Source organism: Centruroides vittatus, unplaced genomic scaffold (assembly GCF_030686945.1).
Source record: "Centruroides vittatus isolate TY-2023 unplaced genomic scaffold, ASM3068694v2 contig_630, whole genome shotgun sequence".
NCBI lineage: Eukaryota > Metazoa > Arthropoda > Arachnida > Scorpiones > Buthidae > Centruroides > Centruroides vittatus.
The window spans coordinates 1,717,808-1,739,118 of NW_027122387.1; the positions used below are offsets into that span (position 1 = coordinate 1,717,808).

Genomic DNA, 21,311 nt, shown 5'->3' on the forward strand with positions numbered 1-21,311 from the left:
AGCTCGAGTGACGTTTCCACTTCCCAGGACGAGGACCTACAGGTTGGATTTTGGGAAGCAGTGTTGGTGTTACGTCACGGTGTCGTATACTGTAACGAAGCGTGATATGTAAATGATTGGATGCGACGAACGAACTACATAATGGTCAATCGTGAGGGTGTTTGTAAGGATGTGTTGCAATGAAACTGACGAAACCGTCAAATCTTCAAATAATGCAATTTGTGCTATTCCTTCGCTCTTAATACAGTGGAGATTGGGTTGCGTAATGGACCAAAGACTTCGATGTCTTTCTATCTTTCAATCACTCCTCTGAAAACACAACGGTTATATCGTCAGTTTTTTTTCGTTAGGTCTTCATCGATCTTGTCCATCCACCTCTTTCTGTGTCTAAAATTTGTGCTGATTGATGAATTACTACTTACTTGGCGCCGAGGACGGTTTATTGCACTCCAAACTGGGTCAGATGTAGCGTTTAATTTGTGGTTTATCTGTTGCTAAATATCTAGCAATTCTGTAATAATAAATGTCATATCAGTTACGTAACTATATTAACAATCTTTGGATTTGTGTTCCCCAGTTTCACGTCAGAAGCGTGCTCCCGGGCACTCGACTACTGTACGAAATTATTACATTGAAAATCTAACAGCCCTACGATATTCTAAACTATAAATTTCAAAATAATCGACCTTACAATGCAACAATTATCTTTATTGTTTTTCGTAATAATAGTATTAAAACAATTATCGAACTATTACATTTTGAAGTAAATTATATGAATTATTAATTTTGTTTTTCGTTTCAAAATTACTATATTTTTCTACAGTATTTGAATAATTCAATATTAGTTTGTATCATACAATTTGAAATATCTGACAGTGGCTTACATAACATAATGTTTCGTGTGGTAAGCCAGATGAAAGGAGAGAAATTTTTCCGAAAAGAAACACTGCTGGTATGGTTAAATATAAGGACGGTATTAATAATAATGCTGAATGAAAATAAAGCGTATGCTTAAAAGCACTCTTATATTATTTCAAAATTGTACTACTTGCGTAGTTGTGTTTCCGGATATAGTGAAAAAATAAATAAATGTTTAAATGTTTTGTGACTAATGAATGACAAATTATGCATGACCATGGGTGAGAGATTTTAGTAGCGTCTCTTGCTGAAGGTGCCGTATTGACTAAGCTCGATCCTGTTGACAATAAAAAGATTTAGTATATTATCAAAACAGAATTAATTACACAGATTCATAAATGTATGTATATTCTTCCATATGTCATTTGCTACAGACTTTGCTGCATACGTGATATAATTTGCTTCCAACTTTATCTACTCAACAGTAATGTATTTAAATTTTTAAAATTTCGCTTCGAATTGTGCTCATTATTTAGAATCTTTTAGAAAATAAACACAGGATTAGGTTAGCTTACGATTTATTAAAGTCGACACTTCGCTTTGTCGCTATATACAGTAAGCGTTAAAATCCAACCAATGAAGGCGGGAGACTATTTTAAAAAACTGGAAAATGTTGCAAAGCACATTTAGTACGATAAACGTTATATTTATTTGCGTACTTATATGTTTACGTTTATAATTAGCCGAATAACGTAATTGTCTTATTAATAATAGTAATATACAAAGGACATAGGCATTGGAGGACTTTGATGCCGACAAAAATCTATATCATATTTGTGGAACAAGTGCGCTTCAATACTCAGTACAGCCTCCTTTAGCTTTTAAAGTCTTCTTAATGCGATCGGGAATTAAAAATGTTCCCGCAATCGTGCAGTGTTGTTTTGTTCCACTCATTCTGTACACGTTTCCATAATCGGAGGAGCAGCGTAGTCAGACAAGCGACGTTTCAGAAGGAATCAAATGCGTTCAATCGGGCCGAGATCGGGCGATTGAGGAGAGCACTCAAGCGGGCTAATATTTTGATCCCGAAGCCACGACTTTGCTCTCCTGGATCTATGTTTTGGATCATTATCTTGCTGATAAATGAAAGATCTCCCATCAATGTGGTAATAATCAACAGATTGTAACAAATAATTGTCAAGTATGTCAGTGTAAATTACGCTGTAAATTATCTATTCTATTAAGTATAGAACATAGCATTCCAGGCCCAAAATAGGTAATAACAGCCACAGATCGTAAGACTAGCACCATCAAATTACAATAAGCGTAAAAAGAAAGTAAATATCAATCTGTAATAAACCAACGAACTGCCTAATTTACGCTCATGTTTTGAATTCAAACTTAACTTTACAATTATTAAAAATAATTGTTTTTATAAATATTTAACTATATTTTGAAAAATAATAAAAATTACGAAATTATTTCACATTATTTCAGCATACATTAAAGAAATAAAATATTTCAAAGTATAAAACATATAAAGCATCAGTTGTTATTTATTATATAATATAATGAATTAATAAAATAATTATAAAAATCTCTCAAATATCTCAAAGCTTAATTGCTTCATTGTGCAGTTATAATTTATTTATATTTAGCGTTGTTGGAATAAAGTCCACAACCACTTTTTTACAAATAAAATATTTTAAAAATGATTTTGAACCGGACACGATGTCTCCGGTCCTATTTCTGGAGTTATTATACAGTTACGGATATAAAAGAAAAATAGCGGTACGAAGCTGTTCAGAAGGTATGTCTCAGGCCACGGGTGAATATGCTCGTACGTCAATACGGTCCCGATCACAGGAAACAAAAATTACAAATTTACACTGCAAAAGTCTTCGGCTCGTTACTTTCAGCGTCGTATTTTTTGTAAATAGGGAATATGACGAACCGGTTTCCAGTTTAAAATAAAAATAGAGTCAAGGAATCAACCATCAGTTCTTTACCCGAAAGTCGAAATTACTGATAATTAGATTATTTCTTCGTCTTTATGAAACAGTTTAAACACAACATCCGTGCTTTTCAATGAAAATATCTTTAAAAGTCTTTATCCCTATAAGTTTGAGCATTTTTTAAATATTCCTTACATCTCTCTTGACAAAGTTGCACAGAGATAATCAAGAGTATGTATATTCGGTGTAGCAGAGCCTCTTTAGCCGCCACTGGAAAAGCTCGAGTGACGTTTCCACTTCCCAGGACGAGGACCTACAGGTTGGATTTTGGGAAGCAGTGTTGGTGTTACGTGACGCTGTCGTATACGGTAACGAAACCTGATATGTAAATGATTGGATACGACGAACGAACTACATAATAGTTGAATTGTGAATGTTATCGTGAGGGGTGTTTGTAAGGATGTGTTGTAATGAAACTGACGGAATCGTAGAATCTTCGATAGATGCATTAAATAATACACCCTTACCTGGCGCCGAGGTTTGCCGTAATTAAAATGACGATACTTCCGGGCCTAGGCCCGGTCACTGCACTCGGACTGGAGCAGATAAAGCTGTATTTTGTGGTACTGGTAAATACCTACCAATCTTATACTAACCAACGTCGTGTCAAGCACGTAATAAGTATCAACAAATCTTGGATTCGAGGCCATCGGTCGAAGTTGTGCTCCCGGGCACTCAACTATTCTACGAAATTATACCAATGGAAACCTCGTATCAAAAGATTTTAAACGATAGTTCCGAAATAAAAGCTTTAACAATACACAAAATCGTCTTTGTTGTTTGTTTAACAATAAGTATCAAAACAATGACTGGAATTAAATTAAATTTAATAATTAAACTTTTAAAGTGAATTATACGAATGATTAATTTTTCGCTTCAAAATTTATGTAATTTTATATAATATTTAAATACAGTCAAACCTGTTTTTATGCGGTGGATAGGGACCGCATTAAAAAAACGCATAAAAAAAATCGCACGAAACTTCACGAATGGCTGTAAAAAATAGTTTTCGCAACACAATTAAAAAAATATTTTTTTATGCGGTCAACAGGGACCGCATAAAAAAGTCTCACATAGAAAATAACTCAAAACCGTACGAAATAGAATTTATTAACAACAGATGTCAGCACTTGACTGCATCGTCTGGTCTATCGTCTGTTTTACATATTTTTGTCCAGGTGGTGTTTTGTTGACTTAAAAAGTAAATTATTTCATTTTTCGCATATTCATGCAATAATATTACTATAATAAGTGTATTTATGCTATAATAAGTTTATTTAGCTATAATGAGTCAACGTAAGACATGACGAATCGCACGAGACTAGTCGCCAACTATACCGCACAAATTAAAAATTCGCATTAAAAAAATCGCACAAATAAAAATCGCACATAAAAAGAGCGCATAAAAATCAGGTTTAACTGTAATAAAATAGTACTTTTTGATTTTTGTGCAACAGCAAATACCTGTCGGTAGCTCATATAATGTTTCGTCTGGCTTATCAGTCGAAACGTTATCCGTAGAGAAAAATTAATCTGGAAAGAAGAATATCAGTGTAAGGTTCAATAGAAGGAGAGTATTGTTTAAAATGAAAATGAAGCACGCATCTTTTATGCGATATCTAAAAGAGAACAGTTTCTTATTTTGAAAGACACGTTCATTTTTAGATGCTGTATTAACGGGTTACTCTGTCAATGACTGGAAAACGCACTAAACAATTGAGGTAGTGCAAGACAGTTTTTAACATATCTAACTAACATCTATTACGTAGGAGACCGCTACGAAATAACCTTACACTTGACAGATACAACACGATAACCTTACATAAGACAATTTATACCTTTTTTAAATGATTCAATCGAGATTTAGTGGAAAACGTATCTTCAATGGTGTTGTTAATGAATACAAACCTCGTAATTGCCAATCCGTGTAGAAAACACATAAGATATTCATTTTATCTAAATTATTTTTTCGGATAAGGACTAATATTTCAAAAGTACATTAATTAGTAGCTATTAATTTATCATAGTCTATCTCAGGCTGGCAGTCGATTTCGTGCAGAGTAACTTGTAATTATATCGCACTGTTTCATTTAAAATAATTTTTGCTCTATTCCACAAGAGGGGTAATAATATTGGAATCAAATTGAATCGAAATCAAAATGCTATATGAAAATTTACTTATATTTAAAGTTAAATTAAGTAAAACAATGGAAAAGTAGTTATCATAACATATTAGCCTACATTAATTAAGATTAGTACTTTTAAAAATAATAATTATAATGTTACAACAATAAGAAAACTAATGTAAAGTCATAGAGGGCCCACCAGTGGCCAAACGGTTCCGTTCCCTGTACACTGGCTGGTTTCGCACCTGGCCACTACGGGTTGGCCAGATGGAAGTTTTCCGGGTTTTCTCCACGTCTGCATCGCCTAAATAGGGGCCAGTTATTCTTAAAAATACCTCCCGAAGGGAATGCTACACTTGAGCGATCTGCCTAGGGGGATGCACCCTAGGCAGATCGCTCAAGTGTAGCATTGCCTTAACCAAAATAAATACACTTACAGAGAAACAATTACATATTCTAGATTGTGCAAGCGACCATCTAGAATATGTGTATTTTAATATAACTCCTTAATAAATAAAAAAGAAGAGGAAGTAGTCATTATTAAAACATATGGCAGGAAAGGTGCAAGTGTTTTTTGTAATCTGGAGGTCAAGGGTACAATAGATGCGCGTGCAAAATTTATGCAACGAAAAATTACGTAATTTTATTGTCATGATAACTGTTCTTTACAATCTAAAAAATTTTGGGATTGTGAATATTAAATGATTTTATTAATAAACCGTTATGTGTATCTATTGTTAAAGGAAAAGTACAATGTACAGAGGCAAGACACTACAGTACTAATTTGAGATGGAGAGCAAAATCTCTATTCCATTTAATATAAATTTATTGAAACTTAATCTACGCTATTTAAGTTTAAGGTAATTTTTCGATTTAATTAATATTTTTCCTCATAATATTATAATTTACATATGCTTTAAATAAACTCATGTAAACAATAAACACACATAAAATCTAACTACATTACATTTACATAGACATATTTTTTAATTACAAGTCCTTATTATTATATTTTTAGTCCCCCTTTATAGGAGAAATTTCATTTGAATACACTATATAATTGTAAACGACGAATAATACCCATTTAGAAATTGCAAATAATTGTCTTTTTATTTATGAGTGATCGATTTTCCACTTGTAATTTCCAATGTAGTTGTTAATACACGTTAAGGTACGAATTTTCCTTGAAACTAAGTCTTTCAAGGTAATTCAGTTCAAGGTAAAGTATATATATTTACTTGTAGACATATTACGACGCATTCCTTGTTTCTACGATTTAGAAAATGCTTCGTTTCCTTCTTTATATTCTTGTACTTGTCGGAATCAGCATTTCAGAATCGCAAGTTTATGTTTATCCGTATGGATCTAAATTGATTTTGGTAGAACCTAACCACGATCCTTCGAAAACTTCTCGAAATTGCTATTTTTATGAAGATGGGTATGCTTAAGTTTTTTCCCCTAGAAATATTAATTATTATTATTATTATTGTTCTTAGTGGCCAAGCAATTCCGTTCCCTAAACACTGGGAGATCAGTCGTGGGTTCGGATGGGCTGGCCACGTGGAGTATTTCCGGGTTTTCTCCACGTCTGTAACGCCTGAATAGGGGCCAGTTACCCTCAATTGAGCTCTCGAAAGGCATTATTTCCCATCATCAATTACTATTACATGACAATTAGGCCACACTGTACCACGGGGCGATATACCCTAGAAGCTGATATTGAATTTTAATTAAAACAAAACTAAGTAGACGTTTTTTGATGTTATCTGCGAACAAATGATAATATATGAGTCATAATTATAAACAAAATATAGAATATAGTGGATTTTAAAATAATCGTTTTATAATTATTTTAATTTTAGAAAAATTGGTAACAGTATAGGAGAGAATAGCGAAGATGTTGAGGAAGAAATCATAAAATTTTTGAAATGTGAAAGTGCAACTACCGAATCCAAGATCAGATCTAAAAGAACCATTAATAAAGTTTTAAGAAAACTCGCTATTTTTCCAGGTAAGAATTTTTAATTTTTAAATTCTCTGATAAATAACAAGAAGCCAGTAACTTTAACTTGTTTTCTGTCTAGGTACAAACTGGTGTGGAGCTGGCAACGTATCGGACAATGCCCGTGATTTAGGAGCATTCAAAAAGAACAGATGATTGTTGCCGCAGTCACGATCAATGCTTTCGATGTCATCAATGCCAATCAAACTAAGTACGGTCTTTATAATGCTGGATTAGTAACTCTGTAAGTTTGTTTTTTATCGTATATTTGCCCAATAATAACAAAAATAAGAATAAATATAACTACTACGATTTATTATTTTATTAAAATACCATATAAATTCCATTGCCCGTAATCAGAGTAGGCGCTAGAATTTATGCAGCCCGGAGCAAGACCCGCATTTGATGCCCCTTATCCTCCTTCATCAAACATTTCGTTTTGAAATGCCATACCAATTAGAAGTGCCGTCAAACAATATTCAACTCGTGCCGTGTAATATAAATATAAATATAAATAAAAACATAAAAAATAATACTCCTGAAAATTTTGTATAAATTTATGAAAATTTGCCGCCCTGGGCAAACGACGAGTTTGCCCATACGGTAGTGTCGGCCCTGGTATTAATCATAAGGCCTGACTAGGCTGAAGCACAGAGGCCCGGCAGAGACTAAGGCCTGTCAATTTTTAAAATATACTGGTAAAAAGTTGCGAATAGAATTTTTCAGATCCTCAAAATACATATACGGCTATTTATTACGGTGTAGTATTTACTGTACCAGAGCCAGGTTGTCAGCTGTAATGAGATGAAAGGTTAAAGTGCCGAAGGGCCCGAAATACCTGAAAATATAAGCCTCGGTATTAATACAGCTCTAATTCAATGACAAATTTCCCGCAGTAAACGAGTTAATAAAACCATTGAACATTTGTGGTGATTCAGCCTGATCAAAGGTCTGTTGCCAGTTGATCAGGCTGAAATGGCTCGGCTAACACCACAAATGGCCCATTGATCAGGCTAATACCCATCAAGTTTTCCGGGTTTTCTTACGGGTTTAACACCTAACTAGAGGCCAGTTTTACGCAGAAGTCCTTCAAAAACTCCCTTGATAGATTTCTCACGTCTCATTGTCTGAGTCTATAAATCCAATGTGTTTCATAGACGTGGCATCAAAATAATGTGGTCTTATTGATGATTATTTTAATTTTTATCTTTCTAAAATAGCGTAAAAAGAAGTGTATATTGTAACAAATTTTTTATTTTCAACAGAAGTCATTGCGATTGTGATGATGAATTTTACGAATGTTTAAAAGAAGTAAATTCTCCAGCTTCCTTTTCTATAGGAAATTTATTTTTTAACGTACTGAGAATGAAATGTTTCCGTGAAGATTATCCAGTGAAAGGATGCATAAAAGAGACCGGGTAATTTCAATTATTATTGATATTAAAATTTCTATTTACAATATAACTTATACTTCATTTTTTTTAAACAGAATTATCAAGGTATGCGAAGAATACGAATTTGACTTAGAAAAGCCTAAAGAATGGCAAATGTTTGATCCTAAAATATATTAATTAGTTTTATTTGATGATTTTTTAAATATTTTTCTCACTAATAAAAAATTATCATTTTTCTTATGATTTACTAATAAACAGAATTAATAAAATGGGCGTTTATACTCGATAGTTACAAGCAATTTATGGAAATGACAATAAAGTGAAAGTTATATATACAACCGAGTCTTTGCCACTTTTTAACTCTTTCCACTTTGTGGGTACTAATTAATAAGCCCATTGTGGGTTCGGTCAGGCCCACAATAAGCCAGCCGAGTGATGAGAAACGGATCGAAAAGCCCCTGAAAAGTTCCTGAGGCTTTTCGATTCATCCAAATTCGATTCCAGATCCCCCAGAGCGGTAGGCCGCTACTTTAATCGCTCGGTCATTCGGTCTAACGACATAACTACAAAACCGTTCGGAGTTTTTCTGTTTAGGCAGGTTTTTCCGTTTAAGACAAGTTTTGTCTTAGGCCAGGAACACACATGCGTAAAATTGTTTGGCAGAAAACTCAGAAATCAGCTTTCGGTTCAGTTTCTGTTTTACGCTTTTATGCCAGAACACATATGTAAAAATTCTGGCCGAATAGGAAACACCACTGCCACAGTGCTAATTTTATTAATTTTTCCCTCTTTTTTTTTTTTTTTTTTTTTTTTTTTTTTAACTCTTTCCGCCCTGTGGGCACTAAGAGGGCCTCTTTTAGTAGGCCCATTATGGGTTCGGCCAGGCCCACAATGGGGCGACCGGGTGGTGAGGGACGGGGCCCGATTTTTTTTTTTTTTTTTTTTTTTTTTCCCTCTTATATACCTATTCCTTTGTACCTTCCATTTTTTTCTCAGCTTCCTCTGCTATAATATAGAAAATTTAAATTAATATACTTGTATTCCGAATTCAAATAAAGAACGTGTGATCTAAATACTAGGCCTATATATCAATTCTACTAGACCTACTTGTTTGAAATTTTGCACCTATAGTCATCCATAAACGTTGTTTAAATACAGTGTCTTTATACATGACACTGATGTGGTCGAAAGGATTCGATAAACCCTCTATTTCATTTATTTTTCGTTTTTTCGAGACCGTCCAATTATAGGGTTAACCCTCATTGCGCCATTGTTAGAATAAAAACCACGTGTCTACTTTGACGTCACAGAAAAGACTTCTGTTTATTGGAGGAATTTTGGCGTAAAAATGGCTAGATTTTACGCCGATTTTTACGCATGTGTGTTCCTGGCCTTACATAGAAAACAAAAAACGTTATTAATGGATAAAGCTTACAAGAGTAACAAAACATTAAAACACTTCGAGTATTTATACGTCTCATTAATTATTTTAATGAAGGTAATAAAATAATTTATTACATATCATTTCTTAAACATTTTTTATAACATAATTAGCTATATTTATTAAAATTATAATTGTTTAGTTGCCAATGCAAGTCATCGCTTAATATTCTTTGGCATCGAATATTTGCCAAATCTTTCTTTTACTTTTGTCAAACTCGTATTCCTTACATCTTCTTGCAAACCTAAGAAAATAATTATGCTTAAAGTAAAATTGTACACTTAATTTCAATTAAGATAATTTAAATGAAACTAACCAAGATTTATTTCTGCATCCGACGATTGGATAGTCTTTTCGAAAACATCTCTTTTGCAAGACATTGAAAAACATTATTCCTACTTTATTAGATACGACCGAATTAACATCTTTTAAACAGTAATAAAACTCGTCGTCACAATCGCAATGGCTCCTGTTTAAGGAAGAAAGGATAATACACAATTAAATTACTACAATTCGAATATTTTAATTAACTGTTATAGTGTTAAATATATTTACAAAAGTTAAGAAAATATGGTAAAAATAAGTAGAGTACCAGTAATTATACAGTATATACAGCTGTTAATTAATAGTAATTAATTGTAATTAACTAAAACCAGTACACTTATGTGAAAGTCTTGGACTTAGAAACCAAAAGAAACCATAATAAATTTTAGGTCTTAAAATACGAAGTGTTCATATAAAAACTAATAAAATGTGGCAGTAAAATAATATCTGAAATTATAGAATTTTCATATACAAGTTAAAAATACAAAAATACGAGTTGCTTAACTTTACCCATTTAAAACTGCGCGTGGCGCCATCTTTTATGACATTTTGTTATTAAAACTTTTTATATTATTAAATTATTATAAAATAGAAAAAGACTTAATTTTAATGGTAGGGATGGGTTTTATAAAAAATTATAAATGCTAATAACCAGTCAAATCGTCATTAAGTCCAATCATATTGTAGATACACATGTCACCATTTATCTCCCCACCTCCTCCACCTTCAATCACAAAAATTTAATAGCATCAATCCCCCAATAAACAAACCTCCCTGCCAAATCTCAGAAATTTTCGATAAAAATCACACGGGTTATTACGCTTCAAAGAGATTGACACCCCACACACTATCCTCCATACATACAGAAAAACTCCCGAACTGTTTTGCATTCCTCGGTGTTTTAAGGTCTTCCCAGTCCAAAAATGTAAAAATCTGTGGGGTATCATATGAAAAACTAAGTTTACACGTGAAAATATTTGGTAAGCACGTATTTATCAAATTACAAAATAAAATACTAAATGTCAATTGATTTCGTAAAGAGGAATCCAATGTAGATGATTTAATTCATTCGGAAAAATATTTTACACATAATTATTAACGATATTCCGTAAAATATAAGTTAAATGCTTCAAAATAAATTTACATTGTTGTCGATTCGTTATTCCTCAACCCATATTTCGTGGCTTTAGATTTAATACTGTATGGGCAACTGTCGTGTCTACGACAACACCGATCCGTGTCATTGAAATAACCTAAATCACCACCATCCGATTTATTTCCAGCTCCGCACCATTTTGTACCTATAAAACATGTTTCAAAGAAAGAAAATTCACAGTATGAAATTTGATATTATAAGTATACTAGGCTATATAATCTTATATATTTGTATAGGTTACAGACTATATAATATATACATTTTCTTTTAATAAAAATATTAAATATCATAAATAGTTTATAAAAAACAAAATAAATTTAAAAATTTAAGATGTTTAAGTGAATTTAAATTCGCTTTTGCCCTGATATACAGCGGAAAGTACTGTATATCTAAGGCAATCACTGATTCTCACTGTTGTATTAGTATATGATCCTTCACCATTGAAAGATAATCTTACAGTAGTGAAGGATCATAGCATTGTAATCATTATAATTTTCTAGAAAAATATAAAGTTATTTATATTCTTATCGACCAAACAACTCTTAACAAAAGAAAAAAAAGAGTATCATTTTTTGGATTCATTACTATATACACTACTTGAGTTTCTATAATACTTACCTGGTAAAATAGCAAATGTCTTTATAAAATCATCTTGCGATCTCTTAAATCTTTTCTTAATATTTTCGTATGGGATCTGTCTCAAATGTTTTCTTGTTATATCATTTCGTTTGTTAGAAAGAGAGTTTGAGAATTTCCTAGAATAATATAAAAACTATCTGTTATATATTAAAAGCTTTGTATTTAGATAATATAGAATTTATTGTTGTTTTATGGCATTTTATTGTTAAAATGTACGTACTGATCTTTCGTTGAGTAAATGCTAAAATAGGGTGAATCACCTGATTTATTTATTATTTTAATTTGCGATTCAATGCTTATATACATTTGTTAATATATTAATTTTTAGTCGAGTTAGTATTAATGATTACCAGGACATCGCGATAGAATTGAGTCGGAAAGAGAGAAGCGATTGCTTTGTTCTTTGTGTTTTGTTCGTTTTCGCGCCTATTTTCCGTTAGGCGCACACAATGCTGTTTTTATTTTTGACCCCTAGGTCTAAATTCCGTCAGTCGCATCAGAGAGCACGGGTATTGTCACTTTAATACCTTTGTATATTGAAAACGACTTCTATTTTTTGCATTTAAATAGACACTCATTACATATTTTGGATTCCTCATCGCAATTAATGGAAAATGGCGAAGTTTTATCAAAATTGGCCAATTAAATATTGATAACGAACTCAATTCTGTAAGCCTCAATAAATAAGAAATAAAAAATATTTAGTATTATTCTTCCTGAAACGTACAAAGTAACGACACGTGTAGTGCAGCTTTTTAAACATTCGGGCGTGCTATAACTAAATTAATTTTATATTTCGTCTACGGTTTGTATGTTCGAGGTGACTAATGACGTTTGAAAGTAGAAAATTCGATCTTTTTATATATAAAATGCAGCTTTTTAGACTTCAACAATCAAGTCAACAATTATATGATTAACAGGCTTCCTTAAAGACAATATTTTAAATAATAATAATTACCACATGTCGTGTATTATATTCCTTTGTATGCTATAAAGACCTGTAATTGGGGCTTCTTGTTGGTCGATTTAGTAAATAAATAGATAAAATAAATTAGTAGTTACTATTGCGAAAATAGGTAAAGTACTTTTTAATTTAAATAATAGTAAATAATATACAATGTATACGAAATTCGCTCAAGCATTTCGTGATTTTTTATGCTCCACCGCATTTATAAATGAGTAATTTCTAAACAATGAAGGTGAAAATAGAAAATGTATAAATGTTAACGATCTCGAAATATTTAGAATTAAACTTGTTGTATTCGACTATCAACGAATGCTTTTGTTTCCATTTACAGCAATTACTCCATAATAAAAAATAATATATAATACATACCAAGACCTATTTTCCGAACATTTTAAGCCACTTTCTTCACACGGACTTTGGGGAAATTCTACTGAAATTTTAGTCCAGTCGTGCTTATAATATATTTCTGACTGTAAAACTACGACAAAATGCGTAGTTTGACAAAGCAGAAGTAATATTAGCATGGAAAATTCTGCAAAATAATTTTTAAAAATATATCATAAATAATTAAAATAAGTATAAAAAAAAATGATGATCCTCCAACCTAATACAATCAATTATATTCAGTAGAATTATAGAATTTAATCTGTTAAAACAGGAAGTGAGACATGCACCATCTACCTGCAGTACTTAAACAGTGACGTTGTGAATAAATAATTTGTTACGAACAGCTTTACACATTTAAACTCTCTTGAAATAGCAAATAAAATTGAAGTATAGAATGAAGATTAGGGGTTGTAAGAATTATTTTAATATTTAATTAATAATAAACAAATTATTTAACGAGATAATAAAAAGTATTCACAATTAGAAGAAACAACAATAAAAAGAAGTCGAATGTTGTATTGATAACAGACAAGACACCAAGACGTTGTTTCTTCTAATTGTGAACATTCCTATAGATAAAAAAATTTACATATAATACTTACCGTGTATAAAAAGTATTAAATATTTTAATACATAGAACGAAATCATAATAATACTTTAATTAAAACATTTATTCGAGTGAGAACAAAGTAAATGTTGTCTCGAAGTCAGCCAAATCTCATCTGTTCGAAGAAATATTTGCATAAGAATTGCAGGATACTTATTACAATTCCGATAGATTTAAGTTTCAAGCGTTAAATTGTAAATTATGAAATAATCTTTAACCTCGCGCACATAATTTATATTATTAATATTGACTCAATTGAAAATATTATACCTAATCTTATTATTACTATTATTATTATAAAAATTTAAATTTTATTTTTTATTATCTAAGGAAGTATATTGATAGAGATCATTTTGATAATTCGTGTGTGTTTCCTGTTAGCTTCTGCTGTATAAATATTGCAGAATGATGATACTGCAGTATTTTACATCTGTGTTGCAATTAAAACATTAATATTGTACAGTACATATTAATGAAATAAAATGATTGTAAATAATAAAAAAATAATTTTAAATAAAGCAAGACGAATTTATAACAAAAACATCTTCAAACATAAACGAATGGCATTTAAATTAATCAATTGTTCGAATGTCGTAGCGTTATATCAGGGGAATCGAGGATCGAAGGTTAACACCACTTAGCATATAAAATATATTATTTTTTTTTTAGATTTTTCTGGTAACGAATCAGTTATTTGTTTGCTTATTCTACAAAATTGAGTGATTATTTCAAGGCGAATCCATTACTAAATGGAGCATGGACTTCTCTGAAAATGGAGGTTTGTATACTCTTGTAATAAGTGCAGCTATATACAAGATTTTCTCACAGAAGAATAATTCGATCGTATTATTATAACCTTACACTATAATACTATGAATCGGATTTTAATTCCATACTAGCAGTCGCACTAGCAGCAGACAAAGTTCACAATAAAAGAACAAAAGATTGAAATAATTTAAAATTTAATCCCCATAACAATTCTCACTTATTAATATAGTTATAGTAAATCTAAATAAAATTTATAAAAGCAAGTTCTCTAAAGAAAAAAAAATCTAGCAACGAGTTGCTTAACTTTCCCGACGACATTTGGTGGCGCCATCTGTTATGATATTTTATTTTAAAAACTTTTAATTTTTTTTAGCTATTATAAAATGGTAAAATGGCAAAAACTTTCATTTTGGAGATAGGATGGGTTTTATAAAAAAATTGTAAATGCTAATAACGAGTAAAATCGTCAATAAGTCCGGGTCGGACTTATTGACGATTTTACTCGTTATTAGCATGAGTTCGTGTCATATCTGGAGGAAGGTCTCCTCCAGATATGACACGAACTCCTTTTATCTTTTCGCTCCTTCGACCTTTGACCACCAAAATTTAATAGCATTAACCCCCTAATAAACAAACCTTTTTTGTGAAATTTCAGAAATTTTTGACAAAAAGCGCAGGAGTTATTAAACTTCAAATAGGGTGAGCAAAATCGTGCTCCCCCCACACATACACAATAACATCCATATATAAGAAACCCCCCGAATTTTATTTTTTCATTTCTCGGCGCTTCAAGGTTTCCCGAGCCCAAAATATAAAGTATGAAAACGGTCATTTTTTTGACCGATCGCCATATTTTCAATTTATTACTTAAAACCACCATAGGATAAAGGTGAAAGTAGGTGTGTGCTGTATCGAATGTCACTAAAGCACGTTTCCTTAACTTCGTCAGTTTAAAAATATGTTAAAGAGAAATATTTAATTTTTGTTATGCCAGGTTCCATCACCAGGGTGCGTTATGTAGTTTATACACCGGCAACACTGCCACGAGTTCCTTAATTTTGTTCCCGCTTTCAACATGTGCAGTCCGTAAAATAAAGTCTCTCTTTGTCTTCTAATTTGGAGTGTCCTTTATCAGAATACATTGTATTATACCAGGCCTCGGCAACCTACGACCCGCGGGTCACTGAGTGACACATTTCATAATTTCAAGTGGCCCATAAATATGAAATGAACACTTGAAGAATACATAAAAAATAAACTGAAAATAAATAATAACAATAACATTTATGTTTGATTACAAAGTTGCAGTAACGAACATGCATTTTTATTTTTAAAAAGTAAAAAATTGTAACATAATTCCAAGGATAAATCGATAAGTTTGGCAACGCCGATCCATAATTCCTTAACAGACGTGGTAACACTGGTGTCCCTCTCTCAGTTCTTTCTCAGTTGTAGCACTTGTTCAGTAGTACAAAAATAGTGACCCAATTATAGTTACGCAGATAAATAATTATCATTATTTAAAACAAATTATTACCACGGACAAACAAAAAGCAAAAAAGAGATTATTTCAAGACGTGTGGAGAGAAAAGTATGGATATATCGAAAATAGTGACAAATTGATATGTATGTACAGTACGTTATGCACAGAGCCGTCGGGGGAGCCGTCGAAATCGAGAGAAAAATAAAGTTCATTCAGTTATGTCTGTTTTCATAATAATTATAATTTCAATTTTTATGATTAAAGTTTAAAGCATATTGTAATTATTTTTTCAGTAAAATTTATCTTATTATTCACCAAAAAAGACTCACTCAGTTTTATTAAAAGGTACAAATTAATATACATTCTGGTTCCGCAATTAGCACTACCAGGGTTCAATACAGAATGCATAAATTGGAATTACAGATATATATAAAGTTACAAATGAATGTGAGAAATAAAATATAAAATAAAATAATAATAATAATAATAAAAAGAAGAAGAAGACGTGTCAGAATGAGGTGGCAAAAGTAAAAACCTAATAACTAGTATGTACTGTACAATTAGGTTAATGTTACCTTAGGATCCAAAATGGCGGCCAGGGAAATTTTTCCCTACTTCGGAGACTGCGACGGGGAAAAATTTTTTCCCTAGAGTCGCGACGTCGACGACGTGGGGAATTTTTCCCCGTTCGGTTTCTACCCTGCGTTCGACGTTGCCGAGTATCCTGTAACCTCGAAACGGAGACGGTAGTGTGTAAATTTGCGACGGTAGAGGGAGCCTTTTCGTGACGTCGTGCAAGAGTAAAATCGGCGGGAAATTCGTAGGTATGTTACGAACGAATATGCAAATGCATGATCTGCGACGTGAATTCTGTTCATTTCTGGGCAATTTTATGCAAATCGACTAGTTTCCAGTTGGAATCGTTTACTGCTGTGTTGCGACGAATTGCGTATTGGATTAATTGCTGTGGTTTTTTTTTCGTAACGATATTTCATTTGCACACAAATTGCTATCTCTGAATATGTATTGTTATTAATTCCTCCAGTATTAGTAAGTATTTTTATTTCTGTTTTTACAATTTAATCCTAAAAGTTAGAGAACCAAGTAATCAGAAATTAAGGAAAGACCGTGTTTTTTTCCTCTCCTTACCTCCCCGCGTTTAGTTTATTGCCAATTGTTCGATAATGACTACTTTTGCCGATTTGAGTTGCAACGACGAATTTTGGTCGAGATGCACTTCCTGTGATTTCTAAAAGTAAATGGAAGACGACTTTTCGGAGCTAGGTTTGCTTCCCCGTATCGATAACGCATCGAATTTTGCTGTAAAATTAAGCATACAGCCGACCGAGTCCGTTTGCATTCATTGCGATGAAGATAAGAAATGCTTCATATGTTAGGTGAACGACAGATCAGAAAACACTGTGAATTGGATCGTTTGTAAATACGTGAATTCCAGCAGTACGATAATAACGGACGAATGGAAAGGATATATGCACATTGACGACATAGAAGGAGTAGCGGTCGAACATAGAACAGTCAACCATTCGAAAAATTCTGTCGACCCCCAAACAGGAGATCATACTCAGAATATCAAACAATCGAAAAGTGAGTAAAAACTCCTCTTTTTGTTGTTTTTTATTGTTTATTTCGGTTAAAAAATCCGTGGAGTCTGCAGAGAAATTCGAGATGGCGGCCGGAACCGCGGCCATCTTGAATGGAGGGAAAAATTTTTTCCCCGTCGCAGTCTCCGAAGTAGGGAAAAATTTCTCCGGCCGCCATTTTGGATCCTAAGGTAACATTAACCTACAATTATATACAAGTTGAACAGTATTGCAGAATGTATATAAGATAAGATATACAAACAAAAGAGGAAAGTATTACAATGTGGTGAGAGAAGAAAGCCAATTAACAAATACGTACAAAAATTTACATGCTGAACAGTATTACTGATGGTGATATAAGAAATGCAACGCAACAGGCAAGCAGGAGACAGACCGTAGTGTAAGTAGTACAGCCACGGGTAGTACAATGAGATCGCGTGATGAGTAGGCTGCCAGCTGCAGAGGAAGAGTCCGATGGCGGCAGCTGAATCTAGTTGTTGATGAGCCTCATTGAGTGGTTGCTGAAGCTTCTGGCTAACCTTTCAAAGGCAAGGAAGATTTCCTTGCTGGCCCAAATGTCAGAGTGGTTGCATGGCCAACTAATATTAAGTTCATCCATGAGGAGTCTAATATTCATGCGTTCGTGTTCAAGAGTATAGCAGTCAAAGAGGTAATGATCGGAGCCATCTTCCACTTGGCAAGTCGGGCAGACTTGTGGTCCCTGTTGGTGAAACGGTGCAGGTAGGCTGCAAATTTACCATGGTTGGTAAGTAACTGCGTAGTGTAGTAATTTGGAGAAAACCACTGCACGGAGAGGAAGCGATGTAAGTCAGTCCCTAGTGGCAAGTGTGGCAATGGTTTCGTGTCTTTTAATGAGTTTGTAGAAAGCATCGAAGATTTCCTTGTTTTTAATGAAGACGTCGTGATCACATGGCCAATCAATATTGTAGCTGTTTACAGTGATTTTTAGATTGAGACGTTCTGTTTCGAGAGAAATGCATTTTAATATATAGGTCAATGTTATCTTGAAGATTACAGATAGCACATTAGGCATTACTTTTGTTCCTAAAACGCTGAAGATAATTGGAAAATTTAGCGTGTCCAGTAAGAAACTGGGTGAGAGGAAAACTTGGTTTAACCCATTCGTATGTATCATGAAAATTTTTAACATCTGGTACGAATTTGAAAGTAATGTTATTATGTTTTTGAGTCCAGTTATTTTGCCAACGATGGAGTATATCATCGTATAATAGTTTTTTGACACTTCTCCGGCAGATCTTATTATATATAGTGCAAGTAGTCATACCCCTGGCGGCTTCCTTAGCTAATTGATCCGCACGTTCGTTTCCTATTAATCCCTGATGTCCTCTTGTCCAAGTGATGCTATATTCATTGGTAGAATTGTAGAATAAGTAACGAATGCGAGTGGCAATAGGGTGCGGTTTTCTACTACGAAGAAGTTGAATAGCAGAATATGAATCACTAATTTTATGGACGTTCTTATATTCCTGGTAAAGTTCGATCCAGTAGGTAGCCATGTATATAGCTAGCAATTCCGCCTGGAATACCGTACTTGCTTTATGTAACTTGCCTTTTACATTGTGTATTTCCATGTTGTGTTCGTAGACTACAAAAGCACAACCGATGGATTCGTCGATTCCAGAACCATCAGTATAAATTTCAAAGTCGGGTTGTGTGGGAGGATCAATCCGAAATAGGTTGTTAATGTATGGAGGTAGACTTTCAGCAGTTGGACTATGATTTTCATAGTTTTCCGATCTAATTTCAACGGTAGAAGTGCAAATATTGGTTCCTATTTTCAGTTGGTGTAGATTGTATTCGAGTTGGATAATCTCTGTAATTGGAGGTTTTCGAGCTAGTACCTGTAAGCTACAAGTAGGAGTTGTCCTATATGCTCTCGTTATTAAAATCAGTGCTTTCCTCTGTGAAGATATTAATTTTCGATGTAGGTGAACTTTATGAATGGCGTTACCCCAACTACAGCAACCGTAAGTAATAATGGGGATGTAAATTTGATCATAAATAATATTTATAGCGTCTGATGTGAGTCCCCAGTTTTTCCTAGCAATTTGTGAGAAAGCATGAAAGATTAAGGTTGTTCTCTTAGCAATATATTTGACATGATCTTCCCAGCCAAGTCTAAAATCTATCCATACGCCGAGATATTTAATGCTTTTTTTCAATTTTAATCGGCATATTATTCATTTTGATTGAAGGTTTGCGAAGGTATAAGTTGGGTTGTCGTGGCTTGTTGAATACGATTCCAATAGTCTTATTCGGATTAAAGTTTAATTTGTATTGTTTTCCCCATTGATATATTTTTTCGAGTATCTCGTTGCCACGTTTTTCCAATACTGCACGAGATCTCCCACCAATAAGAATTAGCACATCATCTGCATAGGCGGTAGCGAGTCATATCCAAAGTTTTCTTGTAAAAAAGCATTAAAGGTTAAGTTCCGTAGCAGAGGTCCGCATACTGATCCCTGTGGGCATCCTCGTACAATGTTGCTGTTCCACACAGCATGTTCCATATTTTAGTATGGCTTTGCGACCATGAAGATAATTTGCATATAGATGATATATATTTGATGAGCAAGCAGTTTTCCTTAGTTGAAAGAGTACGAAAGGCCACCAGGCACTGTCGAACGCTTTAGATATATCCAAACTAACACCGAGCACGTATTTATGGTTATTTAGTAGATTTTTGATATTTTGTACGGCATCGTAAATAGCATCTGAAGAGGAAATTTGCTGTCTAAAACCGTATTGAATGTTGGTAAGGAGTGCCTTGTTCTCAATATGCCAAGTTAAGCGATCTGTTATTAGTCGCTCAAAGGCTTTACCGAAGACTGATAGTAATGAGATCGGCCTGAGTTCATTAGGTTTATTTGGTTTAGGGACAGGTACTAATTTTGCAATTTTCCATGGGGCTGGAAATATCCCCAAGCTTAAACAGGTATTATAGAGTTGCAATATTTGATAGGGAATAAGTCTCCGTATGTTTTTGGCAATTGTGGCGTTTATGCCATCAATTCCAGGGGATTTACCAAAAAAGACTGTTTTAAAATAAAAATAATGCTGACCCGAAACGTCTTCTTAATATACACATTTTGGTTGATTTTGACCAACAGCCAAAAAAAGTTGCCGACCCTTGTATTATACCGTACACCATATACATTAAGGCAGTGTTTTTCAACCGGGGTGTCGCAAAGTTTAGGACCTTTAGGCATTTTCATGGAAATTTACTTAAGTGTAGTTCAAGATAACTCATTGTCAGTATTTCGACAAAATTCAATGAACTTAAATTTTGATTTTAAACACGTAAAAACACTATTTTTGCATCAAAATGCTACTTCAAACTGTCAATTTTTAATTTTTTTCCCCGGGGAGGGAGACTCCCTCCCCGGACCCACCCCAGCGTTGTGCATAATATTCGTTTTTGCAAAAACGTCATCTGCCCCCATTAGTCTCCCCTTATTCAGATTCTAGATCCGCCACTGGTCAAGAGTGCCACAATTTTTT

General features: G+C 33.2%; 2 protein-coding genes and 1 pseudogene across 2 annotated transcripts; 1 reads left to right on the forward strand and 2 right to left on the reverse strand.

Annotated features, from left to right (window-relative positions):
- Positions 1 to 6,249: 6,249 nt before the first annotated feature.
- Positions 6,250 to 8,733, forward strand: LOC136979615 (phospholipase A2-like; annotated as a pseudogene).
- A 1,129-nt stretch (positions 8,734 to 9,862) lies between these two features.
- On the reverse strand, positions 9,863 to 13,603 carry LOC136979616 (phospholipase A2-like). Its single transcript, XM_067275639.1, has 6 exons — positions 13,527 to 13,603; positions 13,292 to 13,454; positions 11,935 to 12,071; positions 11,305 to 11,461; positions 10,153 to 10,305; positions 9,863 to 10,080 (listed from the first exon to the last, which is right to left on the reverse strand). The coding sequence occupies exons 2-6, from the start codon at positions 13,444 to 13,446 to the stop codon at positions 9,999 to 10,001; spliced, it is 684 nt and encodes a 227-aa protein (XP_067131740.1). The 5' UTR covers positions 13,447 to 13,454; positions 13,527 to 13,603; the 3' UTR covers positions 9,863 to 9,998.
- A 5,211-nt stretch (positions 13,604 to 18,814) lies between these two features.
- On the reverse strand, positions 18,815 to 21,019 carry LOC136979591 (uncharacterized). Its single transcript, XM_067275611.1, has 2 exons — positions 20,952 to 21,019; positions 18,815 to 19,850 (listed from the first exon to the last, which is right to left on the reverse strand). The coding sequence occupies exons 1-2, from the start codon at positions 21,017 to 21,019 to the stop codon at positions 18,815 to 18,817; spliced, it is 1,104 nt and encodes a 367-aa protein (XP_067131712.1).
- Positions 21,020 to 21,311: the final 292 nt, after the last annotated feature.

Excerpts from the sequence above, each read along its gene's own strand:
- LOC136979616 (XM_067275639.1), bottom strand. The coding sequence starts at position 13,446 with ATGCTAATATTACTTCTGCTTTGTCAAACTACGCATTTTGTCGTAGTT. Across the intron at positions 11,462-11,934 it reads GACATTTGCTATTTTACCAG|GTACAAAATGGTGCGGAGCT; the intron begins GTAAGTATTATA and ends CATGTTTTATAG. Across the intron at positions 10,306-11,304 it reads AATAACGAATCGACAACAAT|GAGCCATTGCGATTGTGACG; the intron begins GTAAATTTATTT and ends TTCCTTAAACAG.
- LOC136979591 (XM_067275611.1), bottom strand. The coding sequence starts at position 21,019 with ATGCCTAAAGGTCCTAAACTTTGCGACACCCCGGTTGAAAAACACTGC. Across the intron at positions 19,851-20,951 it reads CTTAATGTATATGGTGTACG|GAAAAACTGGGGACTCACAT; the intron begins GTATAATACAAG and ends ACAAATTGCTAG.